This window comes from Amia ocellicauda, chromosome 17 (genome assembly GCF_036373705.1).
Source record: "Amia ocellicauda isolate fAmiCal2 chromosome 17, fAmiCal2.hap1, whole genome shotgun sequence".
Lineage (NCBI taxonomy): Eukaryota > Metazoa > Chordata > Actinopteri > Amiiformes > Amiidae > Amia > Amia ocellicauda.
In genome coordinates, this window is record NC_089866.1 from 6,204,523 (window position 1) to 6,217,533 (window position 13,011).

The 13,011-nt window shown below is 38.9% G+C and overlaps 1 protein-coding gene across 7 annotated transcripts in view; it reads right to left on the reverse strand.

The window, feature by feature from the left end:
- Positions 1 to 13,011, reverse strand: part of clec16a (C-type lectin domain containing 16A) — a 58,024-nt gene that overhangs the window by 30,046 nt on the left and 14,967 nt on the right. For 6 of the 7 annotated variants that reach the window (XM_066689363.1, XM_066689360.1, XM_066689358.1 and 3 more), the window contains 8 exons: positions 10,507 to 10,735; positions 7,909 to 8,032; positions 7,122 to 7,222; positions 6,442 to 6,561; positions 6,005 to 6,114; positions 5,082 to 5,126; positions 4,044 to 4,094; positions 889 to 1,017 (listed from right to left, as the gene is read on the reverse strand). In XM_066689363.1, the coding sequence (XP_066545460.1) occupies positions 889 to 1,017; positions 4,044 to 4,094; positions 5,082 to 5,126; positions 6,005 to 6,114; positions 6,442 to 6,561; positions 7,122 to 7,222; positions 7,909 to 8,032; positions 10,507 to 10,735 (909 nt within the window). The remainder of the gene's footprint in view (positions 1 to 888; positions 1,018 to 4,043; positions 4,095 to 5,081; positions 5,127 to 6,004; positions 6,115 to 6,441; positions 6,562 to 7,121; positions 7,223 to 7,908; positions 8,033 to 10,506; positions 10,736 to 13,011) is intronic. The other variant, XM_066689359.1, reaches the window with a different exon arrangement.

Here is a 13,011-nt window from a genome sequence, read left to right on the forward strand (position 1 = left end):
GTATATATAATTAAGATAGTAGCATAATTGTTCTCCACACATTCGTATCAACATTAAATATCACCACCATGCCTATGTCATATAAATATAATGCACTTGGGTCTTGTTTATGTATTTTCAAGTACAAAACAATTACTCTAAACAAGTAAACTCTTGAACATGTTAACATTTCCACTTAACATGAGTTTTTTGCTGAATCGAACTACACTCTTAAGACTTTAAAGGTTTAAATTCTACTAAAAATGTAGACCAGTGCCTGTCTGTCTTCTGATATATCAGTGCTAAACTGAACACACAATGCCTTGTCCTACATCAAATGTTGGCCATTTCCCTGAACTAATTAAACATGTTTCTCAATCATTTCCCTGCATTAGATTAACAGCTTCAAAACCACATGTCAGATAGTGATTCAGAGTTCAGCTTAAAACAGCTGCCATCCATCTCGTTTTAAGATGCAACAGTGGTTTAAATGCGGTCTCGGCCGGCATTATCATTTACAGTTGGAAGAAACGTCTGATAATCTTTCACAATTCGTGTGACCGTGCGTTGCCTCATTAAAATATCATTTTTAATATAATTTGTATTTATTTTCTCATTCCCTCAATAACAGGATACCAACCAGCAGCTCAAGAGGGTCAAAGTCCCTCAGTTGTTTAACTTGGAACGTTTACACATTTTCCTCCCCAAGCTTTCAGTTTCAGTTTCTCAAAGATGTTTTTTTTTTTAACAAAGTGCTGCACATTGAACTAATTGTTCCTTGTATAAAGATCTACAAAAAGTACTTTGTCTATCATAGGACATATATCTCTAATTCAAATGTGAAAAAAACACATGATGATCTATATATTGTACACAGGATCGGTTCTGTGGATGAAGGCAAGGTCTCACCCTTCTTGTTCTTTCCACATCTCCACAGGGGAGCCGCTTCACAAAGTCAATCCCAGTCAGGGGGGTACCAGTCGGGGGAAGCAGAATTGAGGCGTCCATCATAAGATACTCTACGTTCAGAGGTTTACTCTAGGAACCGAACAAGAGAAGAAGTTCAGATGAAAGTGCTGCCATTCCAATAATAATAATAATAATTATTATAAAATACAAACACACTCCCTGGAAAAATACTGTCATCCTTAGCGCCCACTTCAAGTAAATTGTTCGTTGCTAACACAAAGATGTTTATGGTATGACCTAATGTGTCATGTATACACAAAAAATACTGTGTTGCATACAGCATACAACTTGATTTGTTTAATTACCACTGTGAATTCTTCTCACAACCGTAAATTCATTAACATACTATATATGTATATATGCACACACACACACACATTATTGAAAGAGTAAAAATGTTATCGAATAGATCCCAAGAGATTTAAAAAAAAAGTAGATGATGACCACATAAAAAGTGGGAAGTTTAAAGAAAAAAACTCTGCAGGTGTGACAAGGCAAGCTACAGATTGAAACAAGTGGAAACATCTTGGGGAGGCCTTCATCCAGTAGTGGATCGATACGATGATCATGATGAGATACAGTTGTATGCAATTGGGCACCCCTGGACAAATTACACATTTTGTTGATTTTCTAATTGAAAAGAAGTTAACACGAAGAAGAAACTTAAACTTGACATATGTCTGCAAATTTTAATGCAGTTACTATTTATTTGAACAGATTGAAAAAAGTAAAATCATAAATGCAGAATGTGCAAAAGTCTGGGAACCCTATCAGTCAGTACTGAGCAACATCCCCTTTGGCAGAAATCACAGCTTCGAAACGTTTCTTGTAGCCAGCGAACAGTCTTTCTATTGTTCCTTTAGGAATTTGTTTCCCACTCTTCCTTGCAGAACACTTCTAGTTCAGAAACATTCTTGGGTCGTCTTGCGTGCACTACATGTTTGAGAACTACACATAGATTTTCAATAATATTCAAGTCTGGGGTCTGTGAAGGCCATTCCAAAACCTTAATCTTTCGTTTCTTGAAGTAGTTCATGGCTGAGTTTGAGATATGTTTCGGATGATTGTCTTCTTGTAATATCCAACCTCTTTTCAGCTTCAGTTTATTCAATGACTGTGGGACATTAACTTCCAGGATTTGTTGAGAATCCATTCTTCCCCTCTTTCCTGTGCCCCTGGCTGCCACACAACCCCAAAGCATGATAGATCCACCCCCATGATTAACAGTTGACAAGGTGTTCTTTTCTTCAAATGCGTCTCCTTTTTTCTCCAAACGTACCTTTGGTGATTGGGGCCAAATAGTTCAAGACCCCCTCACTGTAGGGGTCCAGCAGTCAGGCCTGTCCCGTTCTCTTGGTGTCCCACACATGGACTCGCCCACTTGTCGAGAATATTGTGAAGGATGACTCATTTGACCATATCACTTTGTAGGCCAGTGCCTATGGTGCCGCAATAATGACCCCTCTTTCAAAGTCACTTAGATCCTTTCCTCTTGCCATCTTGATCAAAAATTGAGGTCAACTGGGCATGCTCAGCATTTGTATACATGCCACAGAGCATGATAGGATGTTAATTGCTTAATTGTATCATGCAGTACACCTGTTTGGAGGCATCTGCATTCGTTACGTTCCTCCACTCATTTATTCAGGTTTTTCCTATAATTTGTCACCTGTCTGTATATGTGTATATATATATATACACTATATGCGTGTGTGTGTATATACACTCACCTAAAGGATTATTAGGAACACAATACTAATACTGTGTTTGACCCCCTTTCGCCTTCAGAACTGCCTTAATTGTACGTGGCATTGATTCAACAAGGTGCTGCAAGCATTCTTTAGAAATGTTGGCCCATATTGATAGGATAGCATCTTGCAGTTGATGGAGATTTGTGGGATGCACATCCAGGGCACGAAGCTCCCGTTCCACCACATCCCAAAGATGCTCTATTGGGTTGATATCTGGTGACTGTGGGGGCCAGTTTAGTACAGTGAACTCATTGTCATGTTCAAGAAACCAATTTGAAATGATTCGATCTTTGTGACATGGTGCATTATCCTGCTGGAAGTAGCCATCAGAGGACGGGTACATGGTGGTCATAAAGGGATGGACATGGTCAGAAACAATGCTCAGGTAGGCCGTGGCATTTAAACGATGCCCAATTGGCACTAAGGGGCCTAAAGTGTGCCAAGAAAACATCCCCCACACCATTACACCACCACCACCAGCCTGCACAGTGGTAACAAGGCATGATGGATCCATGTTCTCATTCTGTTTACACCAAATTCTGACTCTACCATCTGAATGTCTCAACAGAAATCGAGACTCATCAGACCAGGCAACATTTTTCCAGTCTTCAACTGTCCAATTTTGGTGAGCTTGTGCAAATTGTAGCCTCTTTTTCCTATTTGTAGTGGAGATGAGTGGTACCCGGTGGGGTCTTCTGCTGTTGTAGCCCATCCGCCTCAAGGTTGTACGTGTTGTGGCTTCACAAATGCTTTGCTGCATACCTCGGTTGTAACGAGTGGTTATTTCAGTCAAAGTTGCTCTTCTATCAGCTTGAATCAGTCGGCCCATTCTCCTCTGACCTCTAGCATCAACAAGGCATTTTCGCCCACAGGACGGCCGCATACTCGATGTTTTTCCCTTTTCACACCATTCTTTGTAAACCCTAGAAATGGTTGTGCGTGAAAATCCCAGTAACTGAGCAGATTGTGAAATACTCAGTCCGGCCCGTCTGGCACCAACAACCATGCCACGCTCAAAATTGCTTAAATCACCTTTCTTTCCCATTCAGACATTCAGTTTGGAGTTCAGGAGATTGTCTTGACCAGGACCACACCCCTAAATGCATTGAAGCAACTGCCATGTGATTGGTTGGTTAGATAATTGCATTAATGAGAAATTGAACAGGTGTTCCTAATAATCCTTTAGGTGAGTGTATATATATATATATATATATACACACACGCATATATTAATATATAAATACACACACATACTTATATATATGAAAACAGACATTAATGTTTCATAAATTGCACACCATCCTATGCATGCAAATGAAGAAGAGAACATTTTTATTTTATTACCGTCATACTCCTGTACTCATCTTCAAACATGTCCAAGAATATTTCTTCCCCCTGCGTTTGTGGGAAATTAAAATATATTGTTGAAGGAAACACAAAATAAATAAATACATCAAATGACAATAATATTTAAAAAGGTATTCTGTAAAAAACAAACAAAAAACTAAAGTTTTAGATATTTCGTTGTTCTGCTGTTAAAGTTTATTTGGAGATTTTGGCATCCTTTTCCTTAGAGCACTACTCCTGGATATATTCAGCACAAATTACTAGTTCACCACAGGCATGACAGCAGTGAAACTTTGAGCAGCTCATGGCTTTTACAAGAGCTTTTACTCACGCACAGCAAGCAAAGCCACTGTAACCAGACGACTAATGCATTATAAACCAAATCCATCTATAGTCAGGCATTTAACCAGCTGGATCAGCATAATCATGGGCGAGTAGGAGACTGATGTGTCAGTCAGTTAACATCTGGAACAATGATCGAATAAGGTTGAGTGAGCAACACAATGTTTTGAGCTATTGGAGCTGCTGATTGCATACATCGCAGAAGAAGAGGATCAAAAGACTGAATGGGAACCCTTCACACACCAATACGTTTTTTCCAATACCATGAAAAAAGTTTCAGTTTGAAGGGGAGGAGAACTGAGAAAAAGAAAGGGAAAGAAATCAAGTTAAACAGTCAGATACGCAAAATTGTAACCAAATCGTAGCGCCTTTGCTTGTGTTGAACTTAACTGTTTATTTAAATAAGTGCTTATCACTAAAATGGCTGAGATGTTTCACATCAATCAGCGATTTATCCAAAGGCGTTTAACACGTGAAAGTGCCTGTTGATGCCGAGATAAGATGCGAGATATCCTGAACAGTAGTTCCTTGGTGTGAACACAGCATTGTTTAATGAAAGGATGGGTATTGTTCACAGAAATCTATTTAAACTCAGTCTGGGTTGAAATTTTATTTAGTTTTTATAATCTAATCTGACTGGTCCTTAGAAGTCAAGAGCACCACACTTCAGTGTGATAACAGGTCAGTACTTACCTTGTAAAAGCGCCGCAAGAGAAGAACACTCTCTTCTCTGGCACCCTGGAGAAAGATAAAAAAAGGTAGCCCAACTTAAATTATAGGTTAATTTAAAAAAAATGACAAAACAATATATCAATATAAACATTTACATCAAATTATTTAATAATGGGTGCATAACAACTGTTAATATTCATAGTTATTGTGGAAGATTCTCCTCTCCTTGGTTTCTATTCATATGCATGTAGATTTTTACTACACTACACACACAGAAGCACATGTACGCACACACGTTAACGGGCACACATACATCCACACACAAAAACACCACACATACACACATAGACTCCCTCATTCCCAAAACGGCCAATGACCAATACATTTACAGAATACAGTATGTAATTATGTAGTGTTGTAATTAGAAGTGCATGAATTCTTGTAATTCTGCTATTTCACAGAAAGTGAGAAGCTTTTTTTTGGCTACAAGCCATCAACTACAACATCAGATAAATATTGCTGCTTTTATTCCTTAAACAGAGGCAGATCATTGTGGTTTAATAACTATTTTTACTAACATATAGAGTCAACCGTGAGATGTACTTACTACTAATTTCTCTGGAAATAACCCTAAGCAAGTTAGTAAAGATATGCTCCTACATTAAAATATTCTGGCAATCTTGTCGGTACATCCTGATTTAAACACAGAAAGATGTGTTAGTCTCTCCATGACAAACAACTAAAATCACCACTGGACTAATAATGTCTAAAAAGTGGGGTGAATATTCTTCTTGGTTACTAAAAGTTAACAAAACAATGCTGAGATTCTATAATGCTCTTCGTATGCTGTAATTTCTATTTCAGTGCACAAATGCTAAAGCTAATAGCATTAACGCACATAGAGTGTAAGAGATAGAAATGTTGTGGTCTCCATTTTGTTTTACCTCTAAGCAGGCAAGATGGACATCTTTAATGATGCAGTTGTTGCCCGAGAGAACCAACTGCTTGAGCAGCAGACAGCTGAGTTCGAGAGTCGCCAGACGGACCTTCCCATCTGGAAGTACACACGAGAAAAACGAGAAAAGGTCAAGAAGAACGAGTTCTCATTTGGAACCGAATTCCATAACTTTTCCTTGCAGGACAAAGCAAATAAATACATAAATGTCCCATATATTTAAATGCACAGTACACAAAGGACTCTGTCATAAGTATGTGTGCAAAACCTTTAAGCCTTTAGTTGTGATTTTGTATGCAGGTAGCTGCTCACCTGAATGTGTAAGGCTGAAGCATCATGCATTTTAAAATGAGAGATTGGCAATATAAACAGAGTATTAGCCCAGAGCCCCCATGGGATTTCAGGATGTGGAGAAGCAAGGCCTACCTGGCTGGCAGGCCTGGTTCATCACCCTAATGAGTCTCTCAGCCAGCACCTGGCTGTAGGAGGTCCTCTCCACCTCCTGCACGGGGAGCTGGATCTTCTCCAGGAGCTGTGGGTTGATACCTGAGGAGAGGAGCGACCCACAAACACGCTCATGAACCTGCTTGAGAATGAATTTGGTGAAAGCATCTTCAAACATGTGTCTTTTTTGTTTGTTTTATATTTATATTTGTCCTGCAAGTTCATGCAATTCCCCCAGATGCCCTGCCAAGCTCGGCCGGAACAGCCACTCGACAATCGGGCTCTGTTGGCATAAAGGATTAAACACACAAAGGGGTTAAGTAAGTCAGTCAGTAAGTCAAAGTCAGCTGGATGATTCAAGGAGAGCAAGGGTATCTGATTTCTAGGAATGCAGCTGAAAAAACAGGAAAATAAGGGTCAGTCAGGTTCACTTCAGCAGAAGTAGTCTGGGGCTGAGAGTTTGGCCCAAACCTTTCGTTAAAAACAAAACATTTTACCAGAGTAATAAAGTAAACCAAATGCTTTTTATAAGTCAATTATTTTTGTGCATTTTCCTTTTTTGGCTAAATCTTTGTTATTCAGCCCGTTAGTTGAGCAACATCTCTGTCACGTTAAATTGTTATTGTTCAAGTGTTCTAAGCACCTAAAATGTAGAGGCTTACCTTTGCTATGGGACATGGCATAAAGGAGACACAGGACAAAGAGCGCGTAGTAATCGTCCATAGTGCAGTCCAGTGCGTTATAAACCATGTCCAAAAAAGGCCTGGAAATGACATGAACCACTTACATTGTGAAGACATGCATGTCAGAATTATATTATATTCAAACTATATACTAAACTCATATTTGGCCAAACAAAATTAATGCTTCATGTTTATTTATGATAAATGAAAGGAAGCACTTAAAGACACTTAAAATGAAACTACCCTTCATGGCTTCCCAGACTGATTACTTGCATTTCCAAATTTGCAAAAGAGCAGAATTTCCCATTCGAGCTGGAAATGCATTATATTTTAGGAATGTCATGTACTTGCAAAAGCAGGACCAGACAATTCAAAAACACAATCAAGAATGGAGTTGTACGCTTGAAAGGGATGGGGGTGGGGGTTGAGGGTTAAAAGTAATTATACAAAATGGATTTGATCCTTTTTGAAAACGGAGCATTCTGTTGCACGAATTCCAGACGGAGTCTTTTAGAAGTATTTGGGGCATGTTGCTCTGAACTTGTTAAAACTGGCTGCTTGGAAACTCCCTAAAAGCCAAAACACCTATGATTTTCATCCACACAATCAAAACACTAATTCTGAAAAGCAATGAAGGAACAAGTCTTGTATTTATTATCTTTTCACTTTTGGTCCCTCGGGATGCACTTCGTTTGACGTGTATTCCTCATAATAAGGAAAGCATTAGGGAGTCTGTGTAGTGGGCATGTCAGCTCTGCTACACTACCTGCTCCTCTGGGCCTCCGTCCCGGCCGCGGCCGCAGCGGTCTTCTCTTCATCCGTCGTGTTCTGCTCCGTCAAGCCCGAGAGCTCCGAAATCTTACACTTCTCCATTACCACCATCTCAATTTCTGTGAGAAAGCACGACAATGAAGCAATCATTAGGAGAAAAAAATAAAAATAAATACCCAATCCTACTGGGATATAACCTTACACACTTGCAATTCGTCAAGTCATCTAAAACGGTTTTTGGCGCTTCCATTTTAATTAACAGCATAGGCCCTGCGTGCAAACTATTGCAGAGACACAGGGCAGCAGTATGCAAATTTAAAACGGGCTTTTTTCTGTAACCTTTTACATGTTAATGCTTTACACCAGATCCTGCCCCCCCACCCAAGCAACTGATCTAATTGACATTTAAGAGATGAAAATAGCCCCTTAGTGCAAAGCAAAGACTAAAAGCAGGAAAAGACAATACCGAATGCACAACTTATTCTGAGTTTAGTGCAAATTCCCATGCCACCTAGTGGTCATGATGTTATACCTTTGCATTAGTTTAGCAAGTTAAAAAAATATATACTTTTTATTGTTCTTACTTAACAGCATTCACAATTATTGAACAGAATGCAATTAATATAGGAACCATCATGATTCATGATTCAGCAACCCAGTCTTAGCACTACCACCTCCATAAGCTGGATAGTCAATAACATAAGTAATATTAGGGTCAGAAGTTCAGCATCTACCCCCAAAGTTCAGAGCAGGTCACAGGCTGCAGATCACAAATAAAAAATATCCTGCAGTCTGCAAATGGAACTGTTTCATTAAAGCAGTCTTTCAAAATGAATTAAGCATGCAGGCATTTCTTCCTCTGTAAAGGTCATTATGTGTGTGCTTCATTGCCAGCATTGACACACCATGAGTGTGATAATTTAAGAATGGTCCTGAGGAAAAAAGAGTCTAACTGATTTAACTTACAGTGCCTACCTATAGAAAGTGTACACCCACTTGAACAGTTTTCACATTTTGTTGAGTCAATGCCTGTTACATGCATTTAAATAAGGATTTTCCCCAACACACACTTATTTATACACTATAAAAGGGAAAATGTTTTTAATTAAGAAAAAAAAAAAATATACATACATTTAAAATACAAAACTGAAATATAATTGGATAAGTCTGCAGCCCCCTCCCCAGGTAACACTTGGTGGAAGCACCCTTGGCAGCAATTACAGGGATGGTGTTTTGGGTGATGCACTGTATTTGATGAACACTTTGCATTTAGGCCAAATGGTCCATTTTAGTTTTGCCAGAACACAAACCATTTTGCAACCTAGCTGCTGAATCTCCTGGGTGTTTTCTTGAATACTTAAAATGGGATTCAAAGTGGGCTTTCTTGAGTAATGGCCTTCTTCTTGCCATTCTTGCCATTCTTGCCTTGTGGAGTGCTTGGGATATTGCTATCACATGCACAATATGACCAGTCTTGGCCATTAAGTTGCCATTGTACTGAATGGGGGTATAGACTTTCTATAGGCAGGGTATATGCATACTGAGAGGTATAAAATAACAGGTTGGTGGGTCTGTTTACTATATGATGGATGGGCTCCTGATTGTATTTCACTTATCCCTAAAATAAGGGATAAACACTACAATAATTCATCGCACTATAACGTATTTCATTTTGTATAACATTTCGGCAACAAACACACTTTTGAGGTTGCCTATGTTGCCATTTGCATGAGAGACTAGATTGTCAACTTGCTGGGATTGCATTACTTCACCTGTAACTCATTTATGATTTTGCCAATGTCCGTGAGTGAGTGATAGAGAGGGAATTCTAGTCTCGAAGGGCCACAAGTGTCCATCTCAATGACTGAACCACCAAGTAGCACAACTGAACGATGTCGGCATTTTCCCAGGCTGTAAGTAGGTGGGGGTGTAAAGTGATCTAATAAACGGGACGACTGCTGCCCATTACTGCATAGAGCAGGGAAATACGACCCACAAAAGGCAAAGCGTGCGAAAAAACTGTTAACCATTGACACTGATATGGTAACACAGTGACACACATGAAGGTGAGGAGCACAGTATGAATGTTGACCAAAATGACAACGCCATCATTACCATGAATGAATAGGGGACATACGGTCAATACGAGGGAAAGCCGTGCTGAAATTACAAAACTGGCCACACTTACTGGGTCTGAAATGAGCTTTATATACAAATACTTCCATTTCTCAAGAAAACGAAATAAAAATGCATGATTTAATCTGTGTGGTGGTGAATTTTCCACTTGTCTTTGTAGAAGTCTTCCTTCTTCACCTCTTGTGTATTATGCATGAATGCTGCTCAGTGACCTTGGTTTCACCGACACCAGATCTGACTGAACTGCTACAGCAGTCAATCAGCAAACACAGAGATCAATGCATCTCATTTTTATTTGATAATGAGGTTAAAAACTAAACTGCACAATAGATAATGCCATTTTCCTGCTGTAATTAGCAGAGTTAGAAGCCAGTTTTGTCAATTCAGCTGATACTATAGATAGAACTTTTTCTTTATTTTTATTTTTTTATTAAGGATCATTCATCAGTGCACTCACCTTCTGTGTCCCCACTCGTCTTGCTGCCTTTTGAACTAGCCTCTGTACCTTTAGCCTTGTCTGAGTCTTCCATTCCCTCCTCGGGGCCTTTCTCCTCCTCCTCTTCCTCACCCACATTCTTATAGTTGGGTCTTTTCTGCACCTTCTTCTTCCCTCGCCGTCGATTTATTTCCAAGGACCGCTCCAAACTCTCGGCAGGCTTCGTGAATCGCCGGACACTGGCATTCAACTGCGACATGTAACAATAAACAAGTCAACAACGTGGTTTTCATTATCATACTATGGGCAGGTTAGGCTTCGGTGTAATCTTTTTGGTTCTTTTTTTAACATTGTAAACAAAACATAATATCAGTTAAGACTGACAATTGAGGTTCACTTTATGACCTTGCAAAACTGGTGTTGCCAGATGACTAAACTGCACAACCAACAAATACATTCATGACCTAGAAAGCAGTTTTAGTACAAAGAGTTTATTGATTAATGATTGCAATGATTTATTGTGTGGCAGTGCTGAGAAAATCATTTATCCATGCCTTCTTCCGTGAATACTGACTGAAGTGTAATATGCATATAAATATACAGTTACCAAAACTGACTATTATTAATCTGTCAGCAAACCAAGACACAGTGGATATCCAACGCATCTCATGCAATGTAGGAATACAATGTGTAAGACTTCTGAAGCTGTACTTCAGCAAAGAACGCAATATAATCTTAGCAGATTGATATATTTTGTCCTGCTATTAATGCATCCAGGTCTGTTCCCACATAACCCAACACAGCCATTTAGATTATTAAACTTCTATTTTCATGCACTCCAGTAGTGCAAAAGCATGGTGTAATCTGCACATTTTATCAGTTAGTTTGAAATTCATACATAACATTTAAAAAAGCAACATATGTATAATTTATATGATCACTTTCTTGGCATATGGCAACAATCTCCCCTACAAACAGTTTTGAAAGTTCACAATCTGATCTTTCTGCAGAAGATCCCTAGCTCTGTTAACAAAACCACCTTCCCATTTAGTTCACACTTGTCAGACAAAATCAGCAGAAAAGTTGGTTTTCTTCATCATAATAGCAGATAGCATCTCATTTCAATATAAATGTGCTGGGGCAGGTATTCTATGTAAAGATGTGGTGAAGCAGTTCTCAAGAAAGCAGTGGCAGAAAACATGTGCCACAGTGTAACAGGTCAAGCAATGAACCACATTTTACAACTGGATAATAATAGGTCTTCTTTCCCATGGGAAAAAAATATCATACCACTAAAAAACTTCAACAAGTTCCCTGTTGTATAGCTCTAAGTTTACTGACCTTGTAGATCAGTTCCTCTTATTTGGATTGGGTTGGTTAAGTAGACCAAAGGTTATAAAGGGGGTCCCTTATCATTCCTCACAGTCTTTATAACCCACATTTCCAACAACAACAAGGAAGGCTTTTGTCGATTTACGAAGAAAAATCACTGAAACCTGATATTAGCAATGTGTTATCTGTCTAATCCTACAGCCCAGGACCAAAAAGCTTAGTAGCTCCGTGCTTGATGAGCTAAGGAGTTGAAAGATTACTCTCACTCTGCAGAATAAGGGTTTTACTAATCCTCTCTATCCTCCCAGCCCTTCTAAGGTAGTGCAGTTGCTGATGCACACTGATCACATGCAATTTCTATGTCAAAACCTTAAAAGATAAACACTGTTCTCAGAAGAGGAGTTTATACTTATTTACTCTGGTGGCCATCTTATCCAGTTCTCAGAAATTAAAACAATACCAACATAACTAATCGGCACGGTTTCCTTCGTATTTAAAAAGAGTGGTGCTTCCAAGAACCTCTTCCTTATAAAGCACCAAATTATACAGAACAATAAGCAAAACCCAGAAGTAAAACACATGAATCACAGCTGGTGAGATTAGGCCTAAATATTTAGTTGATGGTGTGTTAAAATTGTTAAATCTTTTTCTGTGAACTGAATGTTTCACAACCTTAAACATGCTTATACTTCAAAAACAATACACAGATAACCTCACAGAGAAGCACAATGCTGTCTAGCACCGTGTTTTGCTCTACATGTGCTCTTCAGAATAAACATCTTATTGAGCAATCAAGAGATTAGAGATTCGTTTATTAGTTTTATCCCTAGAAAGATTAGACTGACAGTGAAATTCTGCAAAATTAGGTGTTGCTGCCACGTGATTTCTATGGAAAGCTAGATATTTTCTGCAGATAGAATTGGGTTAACAAACAGGAAGAGGGGTCAACACATTCCAGTTTATAACTGTAGAAATGTACCGCGTTTCTTACGGATGTACACAAAACAGTTTGTAGCATAGGAAGCAGCAGCGAGTGACCTTACAGGAAGCAACATCTGATTTTGGAATCCCATCTCACTGAGCACAACACTGTCTAACACATTTAAGTTTAACGCCCGTGAATGAGGAAATCAAGAGGAAACTGGTTGGCATTAAAAATGGAACCAGACATGCAAAGCACATTAAACACCATAT